The 20033-nt window shown below is 52.2% G+C and overlaps 1 protein-coding gene and 1 long non-coding RNA gene across 3 annotated transcripts in view; one reads left to right on the top strand and one right to left on the bottom strand.

The window, feature by feature from the left end:
* The first annotated feature begins 449 nt into the window (after nucleotides 1–449).
* On the top strand, nucleotides 450–12993 carry LOC119716453 (uncharacterized). The gene is made up of 4 exons (XR_011808006.1): nucleotides 450–1915; nucleotides 4169–4342; nucleotides 4432–4941; nucleotides 10315–12993. It is a non-coding gene; the product is annotated as an uncharacterized lncRNA (long non-coding RNA).
* SERTAD2 (SERTA domain containing 2) overlaps nucleotides 8687–20033 on the bottom strand; it is a 121618-nt gene continuing 110271 nt past the window's right edge. For both annotated transcript variants that reach the window (XM_038176979.2, XM_027452972.3), the window contains exon 2: nucleotides 8687–13977. In XM_038176979.2, coding sequence (XP_038032907.2) covers nucleotides 13023–13973 — 951 coding nt within the window. In that variant the 5' untranslated portion in view covers nucleotides 13974–13977 and the 3' untranslated portion in view covers nucleotides 8687–13022. The remainder of the gene's footprint in view (nucleotides 13978–20033) is intronic.

Genomic DNA, 20033 nt, shown 5'->3' with positions numbered 1-20033 from the left:
GTGTTTCATTCATGCTGCCCACGGGAGGAGCCTGCTGGCTCGGGAGGTTGTCCTCTCGCAGGAAACCAGTGACGTTTTGCTGTGGGTGTACTGGAATTCCCTCCTCTTCGTGAAAGCCACCTCCACCTAAGATGGGAGTGGATGTAGGAAGGGGATCTGGATTTTCCAATTTAACCCTTCTCGGGTTAAATTTCAGAGCTGAACAGGTTCTAAGAAGACGAGCAGGATGCTAAACATCTCCTCGGGTGCTGTTAGGACCACGGCTTCCTTGAGCTGCATGGGCAGTGCTGCATGGCTCTGGTCCTGCGCTGAGGGACCGATAGTTTTTTACTGTAAATTTTGTGTGGACGTTGGCTCTGTTAAGCTACCGTGTTTCCCCACAGATAAAACAGATCAGAACTGGACTGAGGCATGCTTAAACTAGATCTCTCTATCACCAGGTACTACTGGGTGCCATTTAGCGTGGCAGAAATCTGCCTCTCTGGCATCTTATTCTGCTGCTTCTGATCAGAAAAGGTTAAAAATTTATTCTTGTTTTGCCAGTGTGAACACGATGTCACTGCCTGGGTTTACAAGTGGCAGTGGAAGAGCAGCGGGACGCAGTGGCAAGGAGGATCCGAGCAGGTCTGCAGGAGGAATTGTGCACATTTCCCAGTGTTGCTGCCAGAGAATCTCATTTTTTTTGAGGGATACGGCAAGTATTGTCTGCAGCCATGGGATGTGGAAGATAAATATGTTGCTGGCAAGGCAGCAGATCTCATTTAGCTACAGAAAGGTTGGTGAGTAGAAAAGTACTTCTCTCAGGTGTTCTGTTGTTTCCTAGTGAATTTGGGTGTCCAGTACTCATCTGTAACCAGGCACACTGGCAAGTGGTCCCTAAATCAGTGTCAGTGCTCGGATCTGAGAGCTTGCAGGGTGATGCCATCACCAGTGGCGATAGGTGAAGGCTGAAGTAACGTTGTGCTCTCCTCTGCCACCCCAAATTAAATATCTCCACCTTCAAAATTCTCTGAATTTCAAAGAAATCTCTCAGAGTGCTGCTGTGCTGCGGGCAGGGATGTATTTGCAGGGTGTAGGAACAGCACCAGGCACATGAGGAACCCAAAATGTTTCCTTAGCCCCCGTGCCCCCACTGTAAAGCAGGGGGGAGGCTGCACAGGTGAGTTGTGGTGATGCTGAGATTAGCAGGGCAGTTCTGATTGCAAGGAACTCCAATTTCCAGCTTTCCAGAAGGTTTTTTTCTTTAAAATAAAAAAGAAAACCTGTTTTTTTCTCTGCTGATTTGGTTCTGCAATTGTCACTGCAGAACGTTGTGCACTAAGATGCACCAAGAGGTTTCTCTCTCTGTTTCCTTACAGCGAGCCTAGCAGGGACTGGGAGCAGAAGCATTAGGGTAAAGCTGAAGTGTCGGGGGCCAGGGGGCGAAGAGGACTTTGATTTATGTACGAGTAGGGTCTGCTCAGCCTTTGGTCTGCCTTCTTCTCTAATTTTCTGTCTGCGCTGCGTATTTTTGCCTCCCCGGGTACTTCTCCCGGCGCTTCTTAGCTCGTTTGCGTTTAATCTTCCCGATTTGTCTCCAGCCCCGGCTGCTCTAATCTCTGCAGGTCACCGTGCAGCTTGCATGTTTGTTACTCCTCGGCTCTTTGCTGTGATCAGCATATTTGATCATGGTTGAATTTACATCAAAGAAGCACCTGACAAAGAAGCAGGCCTGATAATAGGCTCTGGTTTCTTCTCAGCAACCCAAACAGGTAGAGGCGGACAAGGGAACTCTGGCAGGATCACAAGGGAGTTCGTGCTCTACTTTCAGTGCAGCGTGCTTTGCTCTCCTGCCTGACAGAGCCCCGAAGACCCCGCTGCCCTGTAGGCTCCCCAAAATACAGCTGCCGTTGGAAGAGAGGACAGCAAGGCAGAGGTAGGCCTTTTCTCCTGTCAAACAAACTCACACGTGGGAAATCCTGATTAACTAGAGAGCGGGGAGGAAAAGACACTGCTCTTGTAGCTGCAGAAGTGCAGCTCACAGACTACAGCTGCCCTTTCCCTGCGAGGAAGGGGGTCTGAAATGCCACGGTCAAGACAGAAACGCTGCAGCCACCGTGTGATTGTTTCCTGCTTCTTCAGGGCAGTGCCAAGGAGAGGCTGGTAAATTCAAGACTGGCTTTTCTAGCTGAGCACTTCAACCTCAGTGTCTAAATGGGGCTTTTGCATTTGCTTTTGTTGGTATAATTTATGCTTCCCAGACCCTTTTCCCTGTCTAGACTTTGCGAGGAGCTGATTTTTTTTTTTTTTTATAATGATCAGATATAGTTATGTATGATTATAGGCAGACACAAATGATGGGCACAGAGAGCAGTATCTATGATTAGCACTGCTGGGGCTCTGCAAGGTTCCAGGTGCTCGTAGCTTGGTGTCCGAGTCTGGTACGAAGGTATCTCGCATGTGCCCTGCTCGGGGTTTTGCAGCACGTGGGAGATGGGCCTGTCCTGTGCTGAGACGTGCTTTGGGGCACGCGCAGAACCTCACGCCTTTGTCCTCCACCAGGAGGAAAAAAGTAAAAAAGCTCCTCCATCCGAGGGGCAGGCTGCTGGTAGCTGTGGCTACCCAGACCTGGAGCTTCCCCTCAGAGCTCCCCGGGTTTCCACCCTGGATGCTCAAGAGTTACAGGCTGCCACCGAGGGATTTCCAGCTCCTTTCACGCAGAGCAGCAGCAGCCTTAGACTCAGAGGCGTGGTTGGAGACAGCTCCTCTCTCCCTGGCAGCCCTGCTGGAAGCTCCTCGTTTTCCCCACCAGGCCAGAGGTGCCCTGCAGCCCCGCCACCTGCCTCTCGCCCTGCTGTGCCTCTGTAGGCTGGTAGCCAACTGCTTGGGGATGAAAGGTGCTATTTAAAAATAATAAGAGAAAAAAGAATTGCTAGCAGTGTTGTTTAGGGACTCCAGTATTCAGACGAACACATTCTCTCATGATAAATGAAGGTACTGGCTCCTTAAATATTACTTTGGAGGGCATGGTTTCACAGCACAGCGGTGATTTGAGATATTCCAAGTTCCTCTGTGGTGTTTGTTTTTTTTCTTCCAAGGATTTCTCTCCTTCTCTCCCATTTTATTTCCCTCAGGCTGAGGCCATGGCATCATTTTTCCTTAGCAGACTTCGCTGTTAAAATGATTCCCAGCAAACTGCTGCTGCCCATCCTTGTGTGTTTATAAAATAGGAAAAAGAAAAAAAAAAAAGAAAAAAAAAAAACACATTATTTTTTTCTTACTGTTTTCAAACCTGGATTGGGTTTGAAATACCTGCCCTCTGGCAGGTGGGATGCCTGGGCGCGGCAAGTTAGGCTGGCTGTGCTGAAGCCTGGGTTCATTTACAAGTCCAGCGGCTCGAAAAACGCGTGGCCTTGCTCTCCCTGGCGTGCAGAGCGATCGTATTTTGAATGAAAACACGGAGCAAGAACAAAGCTGTGGGTAAATCCAATCTATTGCCCTGGGCCCAAACGAAGAGCACCGCTCCCCGTCCCAGCCCATGTCCCCACTGAAGGGCTGAAAAGTTGGCTCAGAAAGGCAGCTGCTGCATCATAATCTCCTGGTTCCCTTCGTGCCTTGCTAATAAGAAGTAAGACTAATTTAACTTTTACAACGTCCCAAATCTGTGGCTATACGATTCAGAGACTTAATAAGATTCCCCTGCCAAGCCAAGAAAAGCTTAGCGGTTTTTAGCTTGCTTTCTTCTTCTGGGTTTCAGTTTCGGGACATTTGTGCAGTGGCTGTGACATTTTATTTTATTTTTCTTTTTTTTGAAGCCCGCCTTTCATCAGAATTACTGATGTCTCTGTTTAAGTTATTATAGGTGTAAATTGGTTGGACTGGAGCTGGGTGAAATCTTCGTCTGGCGTTTTTCTAGTAAAAAAAAAAAGGCAAATTTTGGCAAAACTAAAACATTTTACGAATTGTTTTGATTTGCCAAGCTTTTCTTCTGGAGAGAAGAGACAAAAAAAATACATTTTCTTTCAGCATTTTCAAAACGAGAGGCTTTGAGCTTTTTCCCTTTGAAGCAATTCTTCATTCTGAGTGATCTGAGCAAACTTTTTGTCAAGGGCTGAAGTCAAAGCGAACCGTTTGTTTCAGCCAACCCTAAATGAATTATTTTTTTTTTCTCCCCCTAACTTTTTTTCAGAATCGCCAGCGAACCGAAAAATCAGTTATTCGCCCAGCTTTCTATACCCTGTACCAACAGCAACCTCGGAGCACCCCGGTGACTGTTTACGGAGCGCAGCTGCCGCTGAGGCCCCCCTTTGGATGTGGGGGAATTATTGAGCTCCTCAGGGTTGCGTGAGATGGGAAACCCTCAGTAAGCGCCTGGTTTTTCTCCCGTGGGTGAAGGAGGAGGCAGCGCTTTAGGAAACGTGTTTCTAACTTTCTCTTCTCGTTGCGTGGCAGGTATTAGCTCTGCTGGCTGCCCTGCAGGACCCGTGTTTGCAGAAGGCACACCAGAAGCTCTTTGGGGACGCCGGTGCGCTAGGAAAAGGCGGCGCGTCAGGAGCTGCGTGGACGGAGCGGGTCGCAGCTCAGCTGTGTTTTGAAAGATTGGCATAGCAATCAAGAATAGATAAAGTCCTCAATTTCAGGGTTAACCACAGTCAGAAACCACACTTGAAAATGTGCTTTTCCTATGGTTACTCCGGGCGATAAATTGTATATAACGTGAAGCTATTGAAACAGATTGTTTTCACCCTTTTTGGCAGGGCGCGTTTTCTTCGTATAGAAGGATGTCTGCAGGTGGCACAGGGCGTTCTGGAAGGACCAGGCCAGATGAACTGCTTTTACTGAAGCTGACGGGGGGAAAAAACACAACCTTAGAGCAGTTCCTGCACAACAGAGACACCCAGGAACCAAAACTGTGCCTGGCACAGTCTGCGAGTCCTGGAGAGGAGGGAGTTGCACCAAAAGGTTGGTTGCTGCTGTTGATCAGCTTCAGTCTTTCTGCACCTCGGGGGAAGGCCTTCAGCGTTTAGAGCAGCACAACAAGTCCCACAAAACGAGCTCAGGGTGCTAAATACTCCTGAGGCTTTCCCTCCATACCGCTGTCCCACCCGGTGCGTACCGGGGTGCGTTTCCATGCCCAGCTGCAATGACAAACCCTTGCTGCATGCGAGCAGCAACCAGGATGTCTCTGGGCTCACCCTGGCTGCAGAGGGACATTTCTCCTTACTGTTAGTATTTTTTTATCCCTGCCGTTGGAGCACTGACCCTGGCTTAGGTCGAGGTGTGTAGAGTCAGAGCCACGCAGACTCGCTACCCCCGTGGAGCAGCCCGCAGGCTGTAGACAGGTCGGTTTTTCCTCTCCAAGGACACATCAGTTCAGCAAGTCCTGCTCCTCTTGAGCCCTCCTCCTCCCCTGCTCCCTTCACCCCCGGTGCCTTCACGCCCTGCAGGGACCTGTTTTTGAGGCTCCCTCGGGTCCGTGGGTGCCAGCTCCTGCCTGGAGGCAGCAGCTGCCGGGCGGCTGTGCCGGCAGGGAGGTCGCAGCAGGAGCACGGGGCGTGGGAGGGGAGGCAGGAATAAGATCCTGGCAGCGAGCTGGGACTTGCTGCCTCTCCGAGCTCATCCCCAGGGCCACGCCAGAGAGCCGTCCCTCCTGCCTGGCACGTTTCTCTCCCTTTCTCCCCCACCCCTGCGCCTGGGATTACACAGTCCTGGGGTGGCTCTGCTCTTGGGTGTGGGACTTGAAACTGGTCGAACCAACCCCCAGCAGGTGATTCACTGGACGTGCTCTGGCCCCTGCTTTGTTCCCGCAGAGTCTGTCAGCAGCTGGTGATTTTTTTCACCTCCTGCCAGAGCTGTTGCTCGCATCTGAGATGTCCAAAAGAGCAGACTCCGCTCATCCCCTGCCTCCCTGCCCTGGTGCTTCCCTTTTTCTCTGCAAGATGTGGTGACGCTGTACCACGGGCTTCATCTTCGCATGGTTTGAAAGCCTCGGGGTGCAGGAGAGCAGCTCCTGGTTGTGGAGGTAACCCCAGAAGGGGTTTGAGGTCCTGGAGCTGGGGTGCTAACGCCCACATCTCCCTGGATGGAAGCTCCGTGGTTGGTACCAAGCCTTGCTGCCTGAGCCGGGTTATCTCAGGGCTGCTGTGTGTTTGCTGGGAATTGCTGCTTCTGTCTGTGTGCATCTCTGGGGACGTGGTTCTGGGTCCAAACCCTGCTCTTGCTTTCACCCTGTGAAGGCTGAGGCCTGGCAGCTCGGCTCCCCTGACCTCCCCCAAGCCCTGGCACAGCCCCAAGCCGTGTCCTTGCAGCCTCCTTCGCAGGAGCTCGTGCCCTGCTTTGCCCGGGGGAAAGGAAGATGTTCCGCTGCGTGCACAGCAGAAGCAGCCTCCTCGTGTGGGCCGATGCCACCGCCCTCCCCAGCGAGCCCTGGCAGCCTCCAGCAGCCTCCTCCTGCCTTGCTCCCAGCCCCGCCGAGGGCTGTGCTTAAAAACGGCCGCCTGGGAACGGGCATTGTCCTCCAGCGAACTTCTAGGGTGTCGTGGCATTGATTATTTTTCCTCCCCTAATAAATGCAGGGCTTGGCTCCGGCACAAAATCCATCTCATCCCAGCTCACGCCGGGAAGGGAGAGGTGAAGGCAGCGGCGGCTGATGGCCAAGCTGCCGAGCGGAGAGCAGCGAGGGGAGGAGCACAGGGAGGGGAGGCAGCCCGGGGAGTGTGGGGGGAGAGGAAACACCAGGGGGGAAATGGTCAGGGGAGAGCAGCCTGAGGTGGACAGAGCAGGACCGTGGTGGCAGGGGAGAATGGAAGGAAAACCTCGCAGAAAGGGGCGATCTGGAAGCTGTTCTTTGCCGCAATTCGTGATGCGCCTTCCCCTGGCAGAAGCTGCAGACTGGAGGTGTCTGGGGAGGAATCAGCGGGGTTTTGGGGCCGTGTGAGTGCTGGGGCGAGGGAAGAAATCCTCGCTGCCTGTGACCCTGAGCACCCGGCGTACCCCAGCGCCAGTCCCCGAGGACGTGGTTTGGAAGTGGCCGCTGTGCCCAGCCCGCTGTGGCCACAGCCTGGAGGTCGCACTGGTCTTTCCCCTCTCCAGCCACGCGGTTATTTGGAGCAGGGGTGAAAACCCATGCTCCTGCTGCCAGTTGCCAAGGCAGTTTCTTCAAAAAGGGAGAGGAGCAGGGAAGGAGGGAGCTGCCTGGAGAGGAGGCAGACGATGCGCACGAGGACGAGGTGGCGAGGAGCCTACAACCAGCAGCGATGGAGGCAGAGGAGCTCTCCAAAGCGCTGCCCATGGCTGAGGGTTTTTTCCCTGGTGTCTTTTCCCATCTGTGGTTTCTCTGGTGAGTACGAGCTGCGCGTGGTCCAGGCTGTGCCACAGGGCAGCACACGCTTCCCTCCAGGCCCGGGGTTAGAGGCAGGAGCGGTCTCCCTCCTGGTGCAACCCCCAGGAGCCTGCAGGGACACGGGGGCCTCCTGGTGCCGCGCTGCTGAAGGCGTTTCTGCCCCCTGTGGTGCCTACTTGGGCGAGGCTCGTGGGAGCCTGGCTACAGCTCTCTGATCTTCCAGTTATTTGGGCCCAGAGAGGGGCTCATTGCTGCCATCAGGGATCTGCGTGGGCTCACGGAGTTACCGAGCAGCTCCAGGCCATCGCTTTTGGAGGTTCAAACACAGCACAGGCCTATGAGGAGCCACCGTGGTGGGTCCTCCGCCTGGAAACCCTGCTCCTGAGGCACAGGCACGTGGGTGAAAGGACCTGAACGCGGCCAGCAGACACCGTGTGTCCGTGTGCCAAACCCCAGTCCTGCTTTCTCCTGCAGGGAGTTCTGTAGGGCAGGTGGGAAACCACTGGGTAAGGAAGGGGTAAGGGGGCTGCACACAGCCCTGGTGTTTTGTGCCGGAGGCATCTCCTCACTCTGCCTCGGGCGTGTTTCACCCCTTCGAGCGCGGTGCTTGCTGAGCAGGCAGAAATTCAATCCCCGGGCTGACTTTAATTCCTACACTTCTCCTTTCTGTGCGCTTCACGTGCCCCGCGTCCCCGCAGCCATTTGTCCCCGAGCAGCAGCTGGTGCGCAGCGCGGTGGCTGCGTGCGCCCCGTGCTGCTGCTGCTGGCGGCCACCCTGGTAACGCGAGCCAGCTCGCTGCAGCGGAGCCGCTACGCGCGGCACGTCGGGCCGGGGGAAACTCGGCTGCTTTTCTGTCTGGTTTTGGTTCTCTGTGCCGTCCAAAATGGAGCAGCGACGTTTCCCGTGGGTGGTGGAGGCCACGCGGTGCGTGCAGCGGGGGCGGGCGGGGGGTGACTCACTCGCTGCGCCCTGGGGCCAGCCCCAACCCTGCTCCTGGGCTGCGCTCGCTGCCTCCTCGCCTCAAAACGCCTGAGCCAAAGCCAGGGCCAGGCCTCCCCGCTGCTGCTGCTGCTGCTGCCCCTGGAACCAAACACCAGCACCTGCAGGGGGAAGAGGGCACCGCTGGTGAAGAAGCCCTGCATGAAGGTATTGGACGCTTCCTGCTGGGGTTTAATGCTCTGAACAGAAGTGCATTATGTGCAGTAAAAGGGTCCCGACCCTGCTCCTTCGCTGCACACTGTCACACACGGTGACTTTTGTCCAGTCCTGAAAGAGGGCATGGGCCAGTCCCTCCTGTGTCCCCATCACCTCCCCTCTCTCCCATGCCCTGCCCCGTCCGCAGAGGGAAAGAAAGAAGCCAGAACTTATTTTAATCGTTTATTGTATAATATAAAACTACAAAAGTAAGACTGCTCATTTCCATGTACATTTGTCCAATTGGTTTTGATTACAGCCCATACCTACATGTGAATACAGTAATCTGGTTTCAGATGTATATGTCTGTAATATTGCATAGAAAAGGCACAGCTCTAAGGTCTGTGGGAGGGGGAAGGGGAAATACAGCCTTTTTTCTTTTTTTTTTCTTTTTTTTTTTCTTTTTTTGACAATAACAAGCCCTGTTCAAACAACCATGCACTGAACATGTCACACTATTTACACCTTTTCCGGAATCTTGGCCTTTACAGGCGCTAGTACGGATTACACTCAGAACTAGATCGGAGTTGAGGTTGGGATTTTTGTCTGCAATTCGTATTTTTAAAGAGGTTCCAGAACTTGCATTAGGCTTATTTTCAGGAAAAGAAAAAGTGCTTAAAAAGAACTAATTTCTTGAAAAATGTTCAGTCTCGTTAATTAATAGAAGCACTGAAAGCAACTTGCACAGAAGCAGGATATTGAAACCTGAGGGGTGGGGGAAAAACAAAACAACCAAATAAACCCTGTAACAACAACGCAAAGTTCACAATACGCCGGAGTCGATTAAACCGTTTGTCAGACAGGACCCATTACAATTTACTCAATTTAATTGTGATAAAAGTGTAAACTTTGGATTCATAACATTGGTTTGAAACAATCCAGGCTATAACCACGCAGCAGTGAGGGGAGGGGAAAAAAAAAAAAAAAAAACCCACACATTACCTCTCGCAAAGTCCAAATTTATTCTTACAGTGATTGCTTCAGCCAGTGGCTTCACGATCTTCTCTCGGTGGCTGCAAGGAAGGTGCCGGGTTGATGCTTTTACGCTGCTCGGCCGCAGTTTCTTGCCCCGTCCCACGGGGGCTGGCTGGGGACCGGTGCTGCTGGAGCCCTGAACTGGGACCAGTCCGCCAGGACGGGCTGGCTGGGGTGCAGCACTGCGGGCAGCTGGGCTCGGCTGCCTGCCTTCGCTGTCCTTACCTCAAGGCAAGAGGCTCGGCTGTGTCTCCTGGGGCTGGAGGGAAGGTCCCGCAGCCGCCGTCACCCAGCAGGGAGGTGCTGAACCCCTGCGAATGTCTCCGGACCAGCAGGCTGGAGGTGACTGCGCTCGCTGCTGGCTCCCCTCGCAGACCGAGAGGCTGACAGGGTAGGAGGCTGGCCGGGACTGGTTTTGAACATAAAACTGTCCCCCACCCCGACCCCTTTTGCATATTTCAAACGACCAGACCCATATTAGAAAAAGAGCGGTGGGGGGGGGGAAAAAAATGTCATGTGAACCATGCATATCCTGACTGGAACGCAATTCATTTTCTCTGAATCTGGCTCCCATACCCTTTTTCATACAGATTTACATTCCTACAAGAGAATACATTCCTACCATACATTCTGTACATGTTACAATCCAGATGTTGTTAGCTTCACAATAAAATAAATATATTTACAGAAGGAAAAAAAAAAAAAAAGAATAAATAATTTATGAAAAACAAAAAAAAAATCACTTCAAATCCAAAGCTCTTTTATTCTGCTCCCATCTTGTCACTTCATTGCACATTAATGTCGAAATCCATCCCTGGTGTAGGTCTCGGAGAAGCCCCGTGCGTGGCTGCGGTGAGGACCCTGGGGCGAGCGGCACCGCTGAGCCCTCCCCTCCGTCCCTCTGTGGCTTTGCGTGGCTGCCAACAGGACCAGAGCCTCTCCCTAGCCCCGTGTCAGCTGCTGGTGTCCCAGCAGATCGCCGCCAGGCCCCTGCGGCAGGGCCTGTGCTTCAGCACCAAGGGCACACAGACGTCTTCTGAGTGGGAAATGGACTTAGAGCTCACCTCGTCCCTCCTGCGGCTACACCACCTGCACCCAGCCACCTCTGTCGAAGCGTGGCTCCAGAAATGGCATTTACGTGGACTTTTGCCTAACATGCGGTAGTTGTTTGACTGCATAAATAACCCTCCCCTCCAAAAAATACAAAAATAAAAAGGGCAGCTCCAGCCATCGGTGTCTAACCATGGCAATGCAAGCGCTGACCAAGTTACCGTGTGAAATCGCCTGCGGGTTTGTGCAAGCAGACCCCACACCGCACGGCCGATGTTTTCCCAGTTTCTCCAGTTAGAAGCGGTGCAGAACCCGGCGGGGCTGCTTCCCTACAGGCCACCACATGCGGGGTGGGGGGGATCCCCAGCCCTGGGCCCTGAGCTGTGCTCAGTCTGAGGGGTTTCTGTTGGAAGGGATAACTTATTTTTTTTAGCCCGTGTAAGGAAATGACTGCAGCGCCATCAGCATCGCTGAGTTTGGCTTGGAAAAGAAAGCAAACCCACCCCCAGCCCTGGTGTCCCCCAGCCCCACGCTCACCCTGGCGGAGGAGCCGGGCTCCAGAAGCGTTTCGTAATTGTACGCGGCGCGTTTCGTTTCAATTAGGAGTTCCTTCATTGCAAAATGCGTTTGCTTTTATACTCTGTCTGTGTGCATATCTATGTCATATCTACCTATCTATACACTAATAAATATATATGGCCTGTTTTAAAGTGCCAATTTATAAAAAGCTGCCTCCTTCCAAGGCAGACAAGACCCAATTTCATCCATGACAAGAAGGGAGCAGAATTGACTGAATATTGCCAAATGACGTAAAACATAATTTAAAATTTCTTAAATAAATATAAAAGTTATTCCTAAAGAAGCCATAGGCATGTCAACAATATAGGTTGTAACCGGCGCTCAACAGCTAAAGTACCATTGAAAAACTAAAATGCCATAGCAACTTCAGCAATAGGCATGATACATTGCAAACATTTTGTTTTTAAATTAAATGTACACCACAAGGAACTTAAAAAATGCTATTGGTGCAGTAATGAGAAGACTTCTCGGGTGTTACGGGGAAGGGGACCATGCATAGAAAGCTGTGTCTGTATATTCGTTGTAAAACAGGTCTATAAAGTGTAAAGCAGGTAACGCAGTTGATACAAGAAACCAACCCTATACGAGATGCCAAGTGATGTAACGCGACTGGCTCCAGTTTCGACAGCAATGGATATTAAAGCAAGTCCATCCAGTGCAGGTAAGAGATGAGCTTCACTGCAGTAATACTGAAGTTGCCTTTTTCAGCACTTAGCACAGTGAGGTGGGGCGAGGGGAGGAGAAATGCTCCAAGAAAGGGCGCGGGGACGCGGCGACGCCGGTCTTCTGCCCGCCGGTCAGGACGGTGGCCGCGGGAGGGCTGCTCCTGGCGAGCAGCAGGCGTGGGCCCCCTCGAAATTGCTCCCGGGGCTGCCACCGCGTTCAGCTCCTCCGGGCTGGAGTTCCACAACTGCTTCCTGCCGGCTGCTTCGCGTACGTGTTGGAGAAGGACATGGCTCTGAGTTTCGGGAATCACAGTAGTGCGCAGTGGGTACAGCAGGGAGCAAACACTTGTGAAACTCCCACAGGAGCAGCTCCCAGCCCTTTCTTAAAGCACTTTTTTTGTTTTTGTTTGTTTGTTTGTTTGTTTGTTTGCATTCAGGGAAACCAACTGCAGGCTTATTTGATCCAATTTTCTCTTTGCACCATACACATATAAAACATTACAACTCTGTATAAAAGTACAAGTGGTTCTTGTACATCTGAATTATGCAGGAACTATGTGAGCAAATCCTATCAAAATAGCTATTTTTTGTGTGTATAAACAGCATTTGTTTTTAGAAAAAACAATATCATAAACTGCAGAATCTGTACAAAAATATAAAATAAATTTGGGCAGCAGTTTCTAAACAGCCATGTAAATGCAACACTTAAAGAGGAGCAGGTTAATGCCTCCAAAAGGCTGAATTGCTAAGTCAACCTATACAGGGCTAAAATGGTATTGAGATTATCTAAATAATAAATTTTTTTACCTCTTGCAATAAAACTTATAGAAAAAATAGACAAATATGCACATGCAATTTACAGCTTTCCCAAACATAATCCTTGTGCTTAGCTTTTACAATTTTTTTTTTTTTGTAATAACATAACATTGTCTACAATACATATTCTTTCGTATACCAGGATATTCGGTCTTCCTTGAGGAACCACTTTAAAAAAAATACATTAGAAGTGGTCATACATGGATGAAGGCACTCCAACTCTGCTTGAAGCAAAAACTAGTGTGATCCTTTTCTTTTCAAAAAAGGCAAGCAAGGACGCATGCACAGTGCTGTGAATCGGGGGCGGGAGGGACTATGGAAATACTACCAAGTGTATATACTGGTACTTAAAATTAAAATAAAATTAAAAAAAAAAAAAAAGAAGAAGAAGAGAGAGAGAGAGTTGCTATATTTCTATATTTTAAGACCCAACAAGCACCTCCATGATGTGATCCAGTTCTGTGAGGTCCATTTTGAAAGGCTGATTTGGAGTTACTGGCTGACTGCTGTATGGCGCGAGCGTTTTTAGGAGCTCATCTGCTGAGACGGGAGCCATTTTGGAGGCAGCCCCCGTGGCAGACGTGCAGGGGTCAAAATCATACATGGACGTGTCAATGTCAGCGAACAGAATGTCATCCAGGGTCAAGTCTGTGAGGAAACCTGTGGAAGTCGTGATCTCGAAGTTGCCAGGCAGCGAGTCCATGAGTTTGGATTCGGCCGCTCTGCTCTCCGCGACGCCCTCGGGCTTTTGCGCGCTGGACTCGTTGGGGTGGGCTTTGGAGTCGGCGGCGGCTGCGTCGGCTGCTACTGCTACTGCCTCTGCGGAGGTAGGTGCGGGACAAAGCTCCTCGATTTCGTCCAAGGCTGAGGAGAAGCTGTCCTTGACTGGTTGGAGAGCAGGAGGTGGTAGTTTCGTCGGACCATCGTGCTGGACAGCCGGGGAAGTGCAAAAAGTGTCGTCCTCGAGCAACGAGGCCGGGGTGAGGCAAGACTCCAGGGGCGTAGTGCTTACGAAGTCAGTGGGGAGCAGGGGCTGGGAGGCGAGATGGCTGAACGCCGGCTGGGCCTCGCGGAAGTTGTCGCTGAGAGGGTCGGTGGGCTGCGAAGCCGTCACAAACACGGGCCTCAAGCTGCCTTCTTGTTTGAGTTCTTCCTGGATTCGCCTCAACATGTTGTTAATTAAAACTGTCTTTTGCAAGCTCGGCTCGGTTAATGGCCTGTGGTTATAAAGTTTCATAAGGGAAATGTTGAAGATAGTCTGACGCTGTAAGGTGTAAGACACCTTAGAGGGACCGTCAGTAGGAGACACCACTTTGCCTTCCAACCCATCTTCATGCTCGTCAAACTTCCGCTTTCCTCCTTTCCCCAACATATATCTGCAAGGAAGCAGAAGGCACCGATGAAGCCAGCAAAGCTCAAAGCCTGCTCTTTGCTCCCCCAGCCCCCTCCCTGGCCACCCCGTCCCCTCCTCGCTTACCCCACAGCACATTTCCCTCGGGCACGTGCTGAGCGTACGGCCCCTCCTATCTGCACCGATGGACAAGCTCCAGATCCTGCGTTAAGCTCTCAAATTCTGAGCTTCCTGGCCAATGCAGTGCCGGGGCTGGCAATACAAACCTAGCACGCCGAGGTTCTTACAACAGATTTCCCTTTTTTATTTGAAAGCACGTTTACGGAGGGAAGGGGAGCGAGGCTCAGCAATCCTGTACCGACAGAAACCTTCACGGCGAAGCCTGGAGTGTCAGCGCTGACCTGACCTGGTGGGTTTATTTAAATGATTGCATATGGACTGAACTACTGGAGCAGGAAATGCAGTTCTTACACTCGTCTCATCGCAGAATTAGATGAATTACAGACAAAGAAGCCCCGCCAGGTCATTTAGCCTGATGGCCAGGATAATTCTCTGCGGGACATTCTGCTGCCGCAGCGGGGGGGCTCAACTCCCACTAGCGACGGGCCCTGGCTTTGGGGACGCTTTTGGGGACAGGGCCACCAGAGAGCCTTAAAGGCTGTCCCCAGGCGGGCACCACCTGCCTGCAGCACCAGCAGCCTCTGCCACCTCCGGAGAGGCTTTCGGCGTGCGAGGCAGCTCCCTCGCCACGCACAGGGCTCTGGATGACCCATTCGTCTCTGCTTCACCCGAATCCGAGCGCGCTCCTCGCCCAGGACTACCTCCATGTCAAGTTTCCTTCGAGGCTCGCTGAGAACAAAAGAACGCTGCAGGGCTTTTTAAGAGAACAAAAATCAGCATAAGTGCATGCGCTTGTCTCCTGGTCAGAGAGCAGATTTTGAAGGTAACCAAGGCAATTTTACCAAATCTCCCCAGCATCGCAAGTCATCGCTGAGCTAGCGGTAAGTAGGGCACTTCAATCCTCGCTGCCGTCTCTTCCAGGATGTTTCAGAGCACCGAGAAAAGCCTGCAAAGGCTCCTCTATGCAGCCCAGCCCCAGCCTCATTTTGTCCCCGTTATTTTTGTCACCTAAAGCTCCCCCCAGACGCAAAGGAACAAAGGCACCACCGTGCTGCCACGGGCACAACACCTCACGTTGTGCCTTGAGCAGGGAGGGCTGGAGGGCCAGGAGCCCTCTGCCCTGTGCCCCCACCTATCTTCGGGGAGCAGCCAGGGCTGGGTTTGCCAAAATACCAGCGGCTGCGGGGTCAGCAAGCGTGGTGCCCACGCCAGCACCTCCTTGGAGGCTTACAGGACAGCAAGTTCCCTCCAGCTCTCTCCCTCACAACCTGCATGGAATGAAGTTGCAAGAAATGTAAGTAGAAACCCATTTTTAACCCCAAATAAGTTCTCCCGTACGCAGCTGGCTCCTGGCTATGGTGCAGGAGGCAAAACTCTCCTTCCTTATTTGAGTCCAGTCCCCAGCTCCCTGCATGGGATCCCTGCCTGCGAAAGGACTGCGCCAGGCAGGTCCCAGACAATCCAATGGCTGGACGCTGGTGGCAGACAGACTAAGGGCGTGCAAACGCCCCCAGGAACGCCTGCGAAACATTCAGAAGCAAAGAGCCCTCGCAACGTCGTCGGGGTTTTGATAAAAGAAGAAAAGAAAAAAAAAAAAAAAAAGGAGTGAGGTTCAGAAGGCATTTGCTGGATGTTAAATCCCAAATCAGATTGGGTGAAGTGAGCCTTTTCTGGTTAAAAATAAGTCCCAAATCCAGATCATTTTCTAGCATATTATGCAATTAAAAAAAGAAAGGCGGGGGGGGGGGGGGAGGGAGGGAGCTAAGAGGAGCCGAGGAACGGGCAGGCTGCGATCCAAGCGCCTTGGCCAGCTCCCAGCGATCCCCGCGCCTGGAATCTCGGGTGAGCAAAACCTCTGAAATTTCGCACTGCTGCCGAGCTCTGGTTTTTCTCTGCTCCCTGGTGTCGCTTCCATGGGCTACTCCAGAGCCGCGCACGTGGGTTCGGGGTGCTGGTGGGGCTAAATGTTGACGACCGACAGGCATTTCCTTCGACTTCGAGCACCGACAGCGAGAAGGGGAGCTCGAGGCCAGCAGGAATCGAAAATCCTACCTGAGTTCAGCGCATGCTAAAGAAGCTGTGGGTTAGGAGGAGAGCGAGCAGCTTTCCGCCCCTTCCGACTCTCTCCTCCCCCTGAAAAAAGACAGACTCTGTCCTAAAGACATACCAGCGCTCCTTCCGCAGTGCTCTATTTAAAGCAGAAATTTGTAAATGGCTCGGGGACTAGGAGAGTTTTGAAGTTTGTCAGGCTCTGCGAGGAATGTAGAAAAATACTGGCCGCACAAAGCCAACCTTTCTCCCCGTGATAAAGGCCACACCGCTGGGGTGGCTGTGCCCAGCTCCCCGCGCTTGGTTATTAATTATTATTGCCAGGGGACGTCGGCACGGGTTTCTAGTGAACCCGATTGGGCTGGTTCCTCTCATCTGCATCCGAGATCGAGGTGCTGGTAGCTGGACATTTTCTAGGCTGGGCAGTAAGAGCTATGGGATCATCGTTAGTGAGCACCATGATAAGCTGGCTGCGTCGTTTTCCAGGAAGCACAGAAATGATTCAAGGTTTCCTGTAGGTATGACTGTCAAGCTTTCACATCTCACTCGATCTTCATGCAGCTCGGTTCAGAGCCGGTCCTTTTAAAGGACAAAACAGATCAGGAAACTCATCACAATTTCTCCTCTGAGCTTCTCAGCGCAGCTTTCAGTTTTCTTTTCCCCAGAAATGCTCTCTGAAAGCATTTAACTGTTAAAGCCACAAAGCAGGGCTGCAGCCTAAGCTGCTCCCCAAACAGGGAGCTGGAATCAACACCACAAGACTCCCAGCTCTGCAGAGTTTTATTTTATCTCCTTCTCCTCTGACATGCAAACGGGAACTGTAAAAACATTTTCCTGCAGTTTCCATAAATCACCTCACTCGTTCTAAGCCAGGAGGCGGCATCTTTTAGGACCAGCTGATACAGAGGGTAAAAGCACACGTGCCTGCAAGCCTTCCTCGGCATCTCCCTAAACCAAACGTGTTGTTTCTGACCGCCACGGCTGAAGACAAGGCTGCCTGCCTGTTCTGTACCCTTCACACCATCTCCTCCAACCAGCAGCTTCACGCCTACATTAGCGAGATCAGCTTTGCACGTCTCAAGGTAGCGAACAGCACGAGGCCAAACTGCAAGCTCGAACATCTCCAAGATGGAGAGGCCAATCTTCCAGATCTGGTGGGGCAAAGCTTAGCAGGGGATGGGATCTGCTCGCACCCTCCGAAACGGACGGGCAGTGACGAGGGGTTGTGCCCACGGCGGGGTTTTCGTACGTCTGTTTTGGCCGAGAGGTGATCCCGGCCAGACGAGGCTCTGCCGCGCTTCCAGCGGGCTGCCAGCAGCTGTCATTCTGCGTCCAGGCGCTGGAGTCGGGACGGGATGTCGCTTTGTTGTTGTTGTTTTAATAAGGGGTGTTGCAGGGGTTTGGTATGCAAGTTAGTTTTCAGCGTTACTTAGGTATGTGGGATTAGAGAGTTGAAGAAAGGCCGTGGAAAAACTGAATTTGTCCGGGCAAAGGGGGGGTGGGGAGTTACGCGGAGATTTCCCCCGCTATTCCCCACCCGTTGGCTCCAAAGCTGGAAGACCCGGACCCAAAAGCTGAAGCATTGTTGTTGAGAAGGCTTCAGCTTGCTTTTTTGCCCATTTAGGGTGATTGCACGCGCCTCAGCGCCAGAGAAATGCTAGCATTGTTTGGGAGTTGGCTTCTCTTAATTGAAAAACAAAAGTAATATATATTTTTTTCATTTGCATGTCATTTAGCCTCCTTTTATTGGTGCTGCATGCTCTTCAGCCGGAGCTGGGGAAAAAAAAAAAAAATGCAGTTGGGGCTGAGCAGAAGAGATAATCAGCCCGGAGCGGGTGGTGCTCTGGAGTCAACCATAATCGATTACACACAAAAAGCTTGTGCAATGCCTGGCTGGGTCTGAGCCTACTCAGCGACGAGTCCTTCGCTCTGCAGAGGGGAGGGAGAGGCATGTGCCTAGCGTGAGAGTGCTGCATGCATCAATTGTGCGTACGGTGCTGCACCTCGTCACTGCCGGGCTGTTTCAGGGACACAAAAAGTCCCTGAAACTGCACAGAAAGTCGAGGAGGTGCACACTCAACTCCCAAATCCAAGTTTCCCAAATCTCAGGTAGAGATGAACCTCACCAGGGCTTCTCGGAGGCTCTCCCCAGTACCTCACGCAAGCGCTGTCTCGCTGCTGGAACACGAAACGTTATTTTCCTCTCCTCCATCCCTCCTCGCTCCTCATCCTGGAGGGCTGCGTTGGCTGTATCCTGGCCCAACGGTAGTCAATGAGTGTTTTGTTACTGCCTTCAGCAGGATGGGGAGTTGGCACCGATAGCTGCAGGACCAAAATAAAAAGGTCTTTTGTGCCAACTGGGTTCAACTGGCAAGGCGAGGGCCAGGTCCTCCGAGCTACAAGATGCACGTGCCGCCGGGTCCAGCCCGAGGGACCACCTGAGCTGACAACCAGAGCGGGGGCATCCTCCTCCCGGCGCCTTTTCAGAGCTGGAAAGGAAGGGAAAGAGCGGAGGGGGACGCCACTGGAAGTCTGGCAGCCTCTCCCAGCCTCGCTGAAGCCAGCGGAGCAAGCCCGGGTGTTGAGGTATAACAGCAGGGCTGGAGCGAGCCCTCGGAGAGGTGAGGGCCATGAGAACCAGCCCTCCTCGGAGCTTTCATCTGTTGACCCTGGGGTCTTCAAACCCTGGCATGGCAGCATCCCTGGGAGGCAGAGCAGCTCGTACCACGCAGTAACGCACGGCTACGTTCAATGCGCTGCAGCTGGCTCGCAACTCGTACTCTGACAGGGCTGGGGGTTTCTTTCTTTTTTTTTTTTTTTTTTTTTTGCAAGGCTGCTCCTCAGGATCCGCTGCAGATTTTACTCGTTCAAGTTTAATGCGTCCATGCTGCCTGGCAAGAGGGAGGGCTCCTGACTAGCGCTGCTGGGTAAGAATTTGGTTTTAATGGCAGAGAGCAGCAAAAAACAAAAAGCCCAACACCAGACGTGGGGCCGGGGAGCAGAACTGTGCTGGGCTTTCTGTCCTCTCCAGAACCATGCCCTCCTATTTACAAGGTTTGTTTTCCCTGACACTTGCACTTCACCTTAATGCTGGCTGCTTTTTTGTTTTGCCTTTTTTTTAAAAAAAAAAAGGAGAAAGAAAAAAAAAAGCGAGGTTTAATAAGCACTTACAAAACCCTCCTTTAGAGCTCTATCAAAAAATTGGCCTCCTGGGTAGCTCTGTGCTTCCAGAGAGCACAGGGAATTGTTTTTTTTTTCTGTTTGCAAGCCTTCACTGCGAGGCTGTCGTCGCCAGCAGCAACCGTAAGCGGCAGGTATTTCGCACGCACTTTTTTAGGGGCTGACTTTTCTCACCTCCTGCAGCGGATGGGTGCACCTCGGCTGCCGTGGAAGCTGTGGAGAGGCGGGCAGAGCTGCTCAGTGCTCAGGCTGGAAGCACCCCAAGGGCAAATTTGGCGAGCGAGGCAGCTCCTGCTGTCGGCACCCACTGCTGAAGGCTGTGGCAGGTAGCAGGGGGAGTGAGAGTGGTCTTTTCCAGCTCGGGCTAGCGTCGAAATAAGAAGGGAAGCCACAGGGGGTGACTTTCAGAGGCCGATCTAAGGATTTAGCTCAGGTCGGCGCGAGGAAACCTCCTGGTAGAGGGGCGAGGAGAAGTTCCCATGGGGTTTGGTGTTGGTGCCCACAGCCTGGAGCCCCCCGTCCCTGCGGAGCAGCAAGTAAGGTGAAGCCTCCCCTAGCAAATCAGCAAGGCAATTATAAAGGCAGTCAATAGCCTAACGCCAGCCAACGTGTTCCAGCGATATTTTGAAACTGTAATCTGATCCTACTGTTTCCATCCTCGTGCCTTGCCTGCTCTCCCTTGTTGCATACTGTACTATTTGAGGCCCAGAGGGCAAAGCAAGCTCTTGCTGT

This window comes from Anas platyrhynchos, chromosome 3 (assembly GCF_047663525.1).
Source record: "Anas platyrhynchos isolate ZD024472 breed Pekin duck chromosome 3, IASCAAS_PekinDuck_T2T, whole genome shotgun sequence".
Lineage (NCBI taxonomy): Eukaryota > Metazoa > Chordata > Aves > Anseriformes > Anatidae > Anas > Anas platyrhynchos.
The sequence above is the reverse complement of the archived record's forward strand: the minus strand, read 5'-3'. Positions and strand labels throughout refer to the sequence as shown.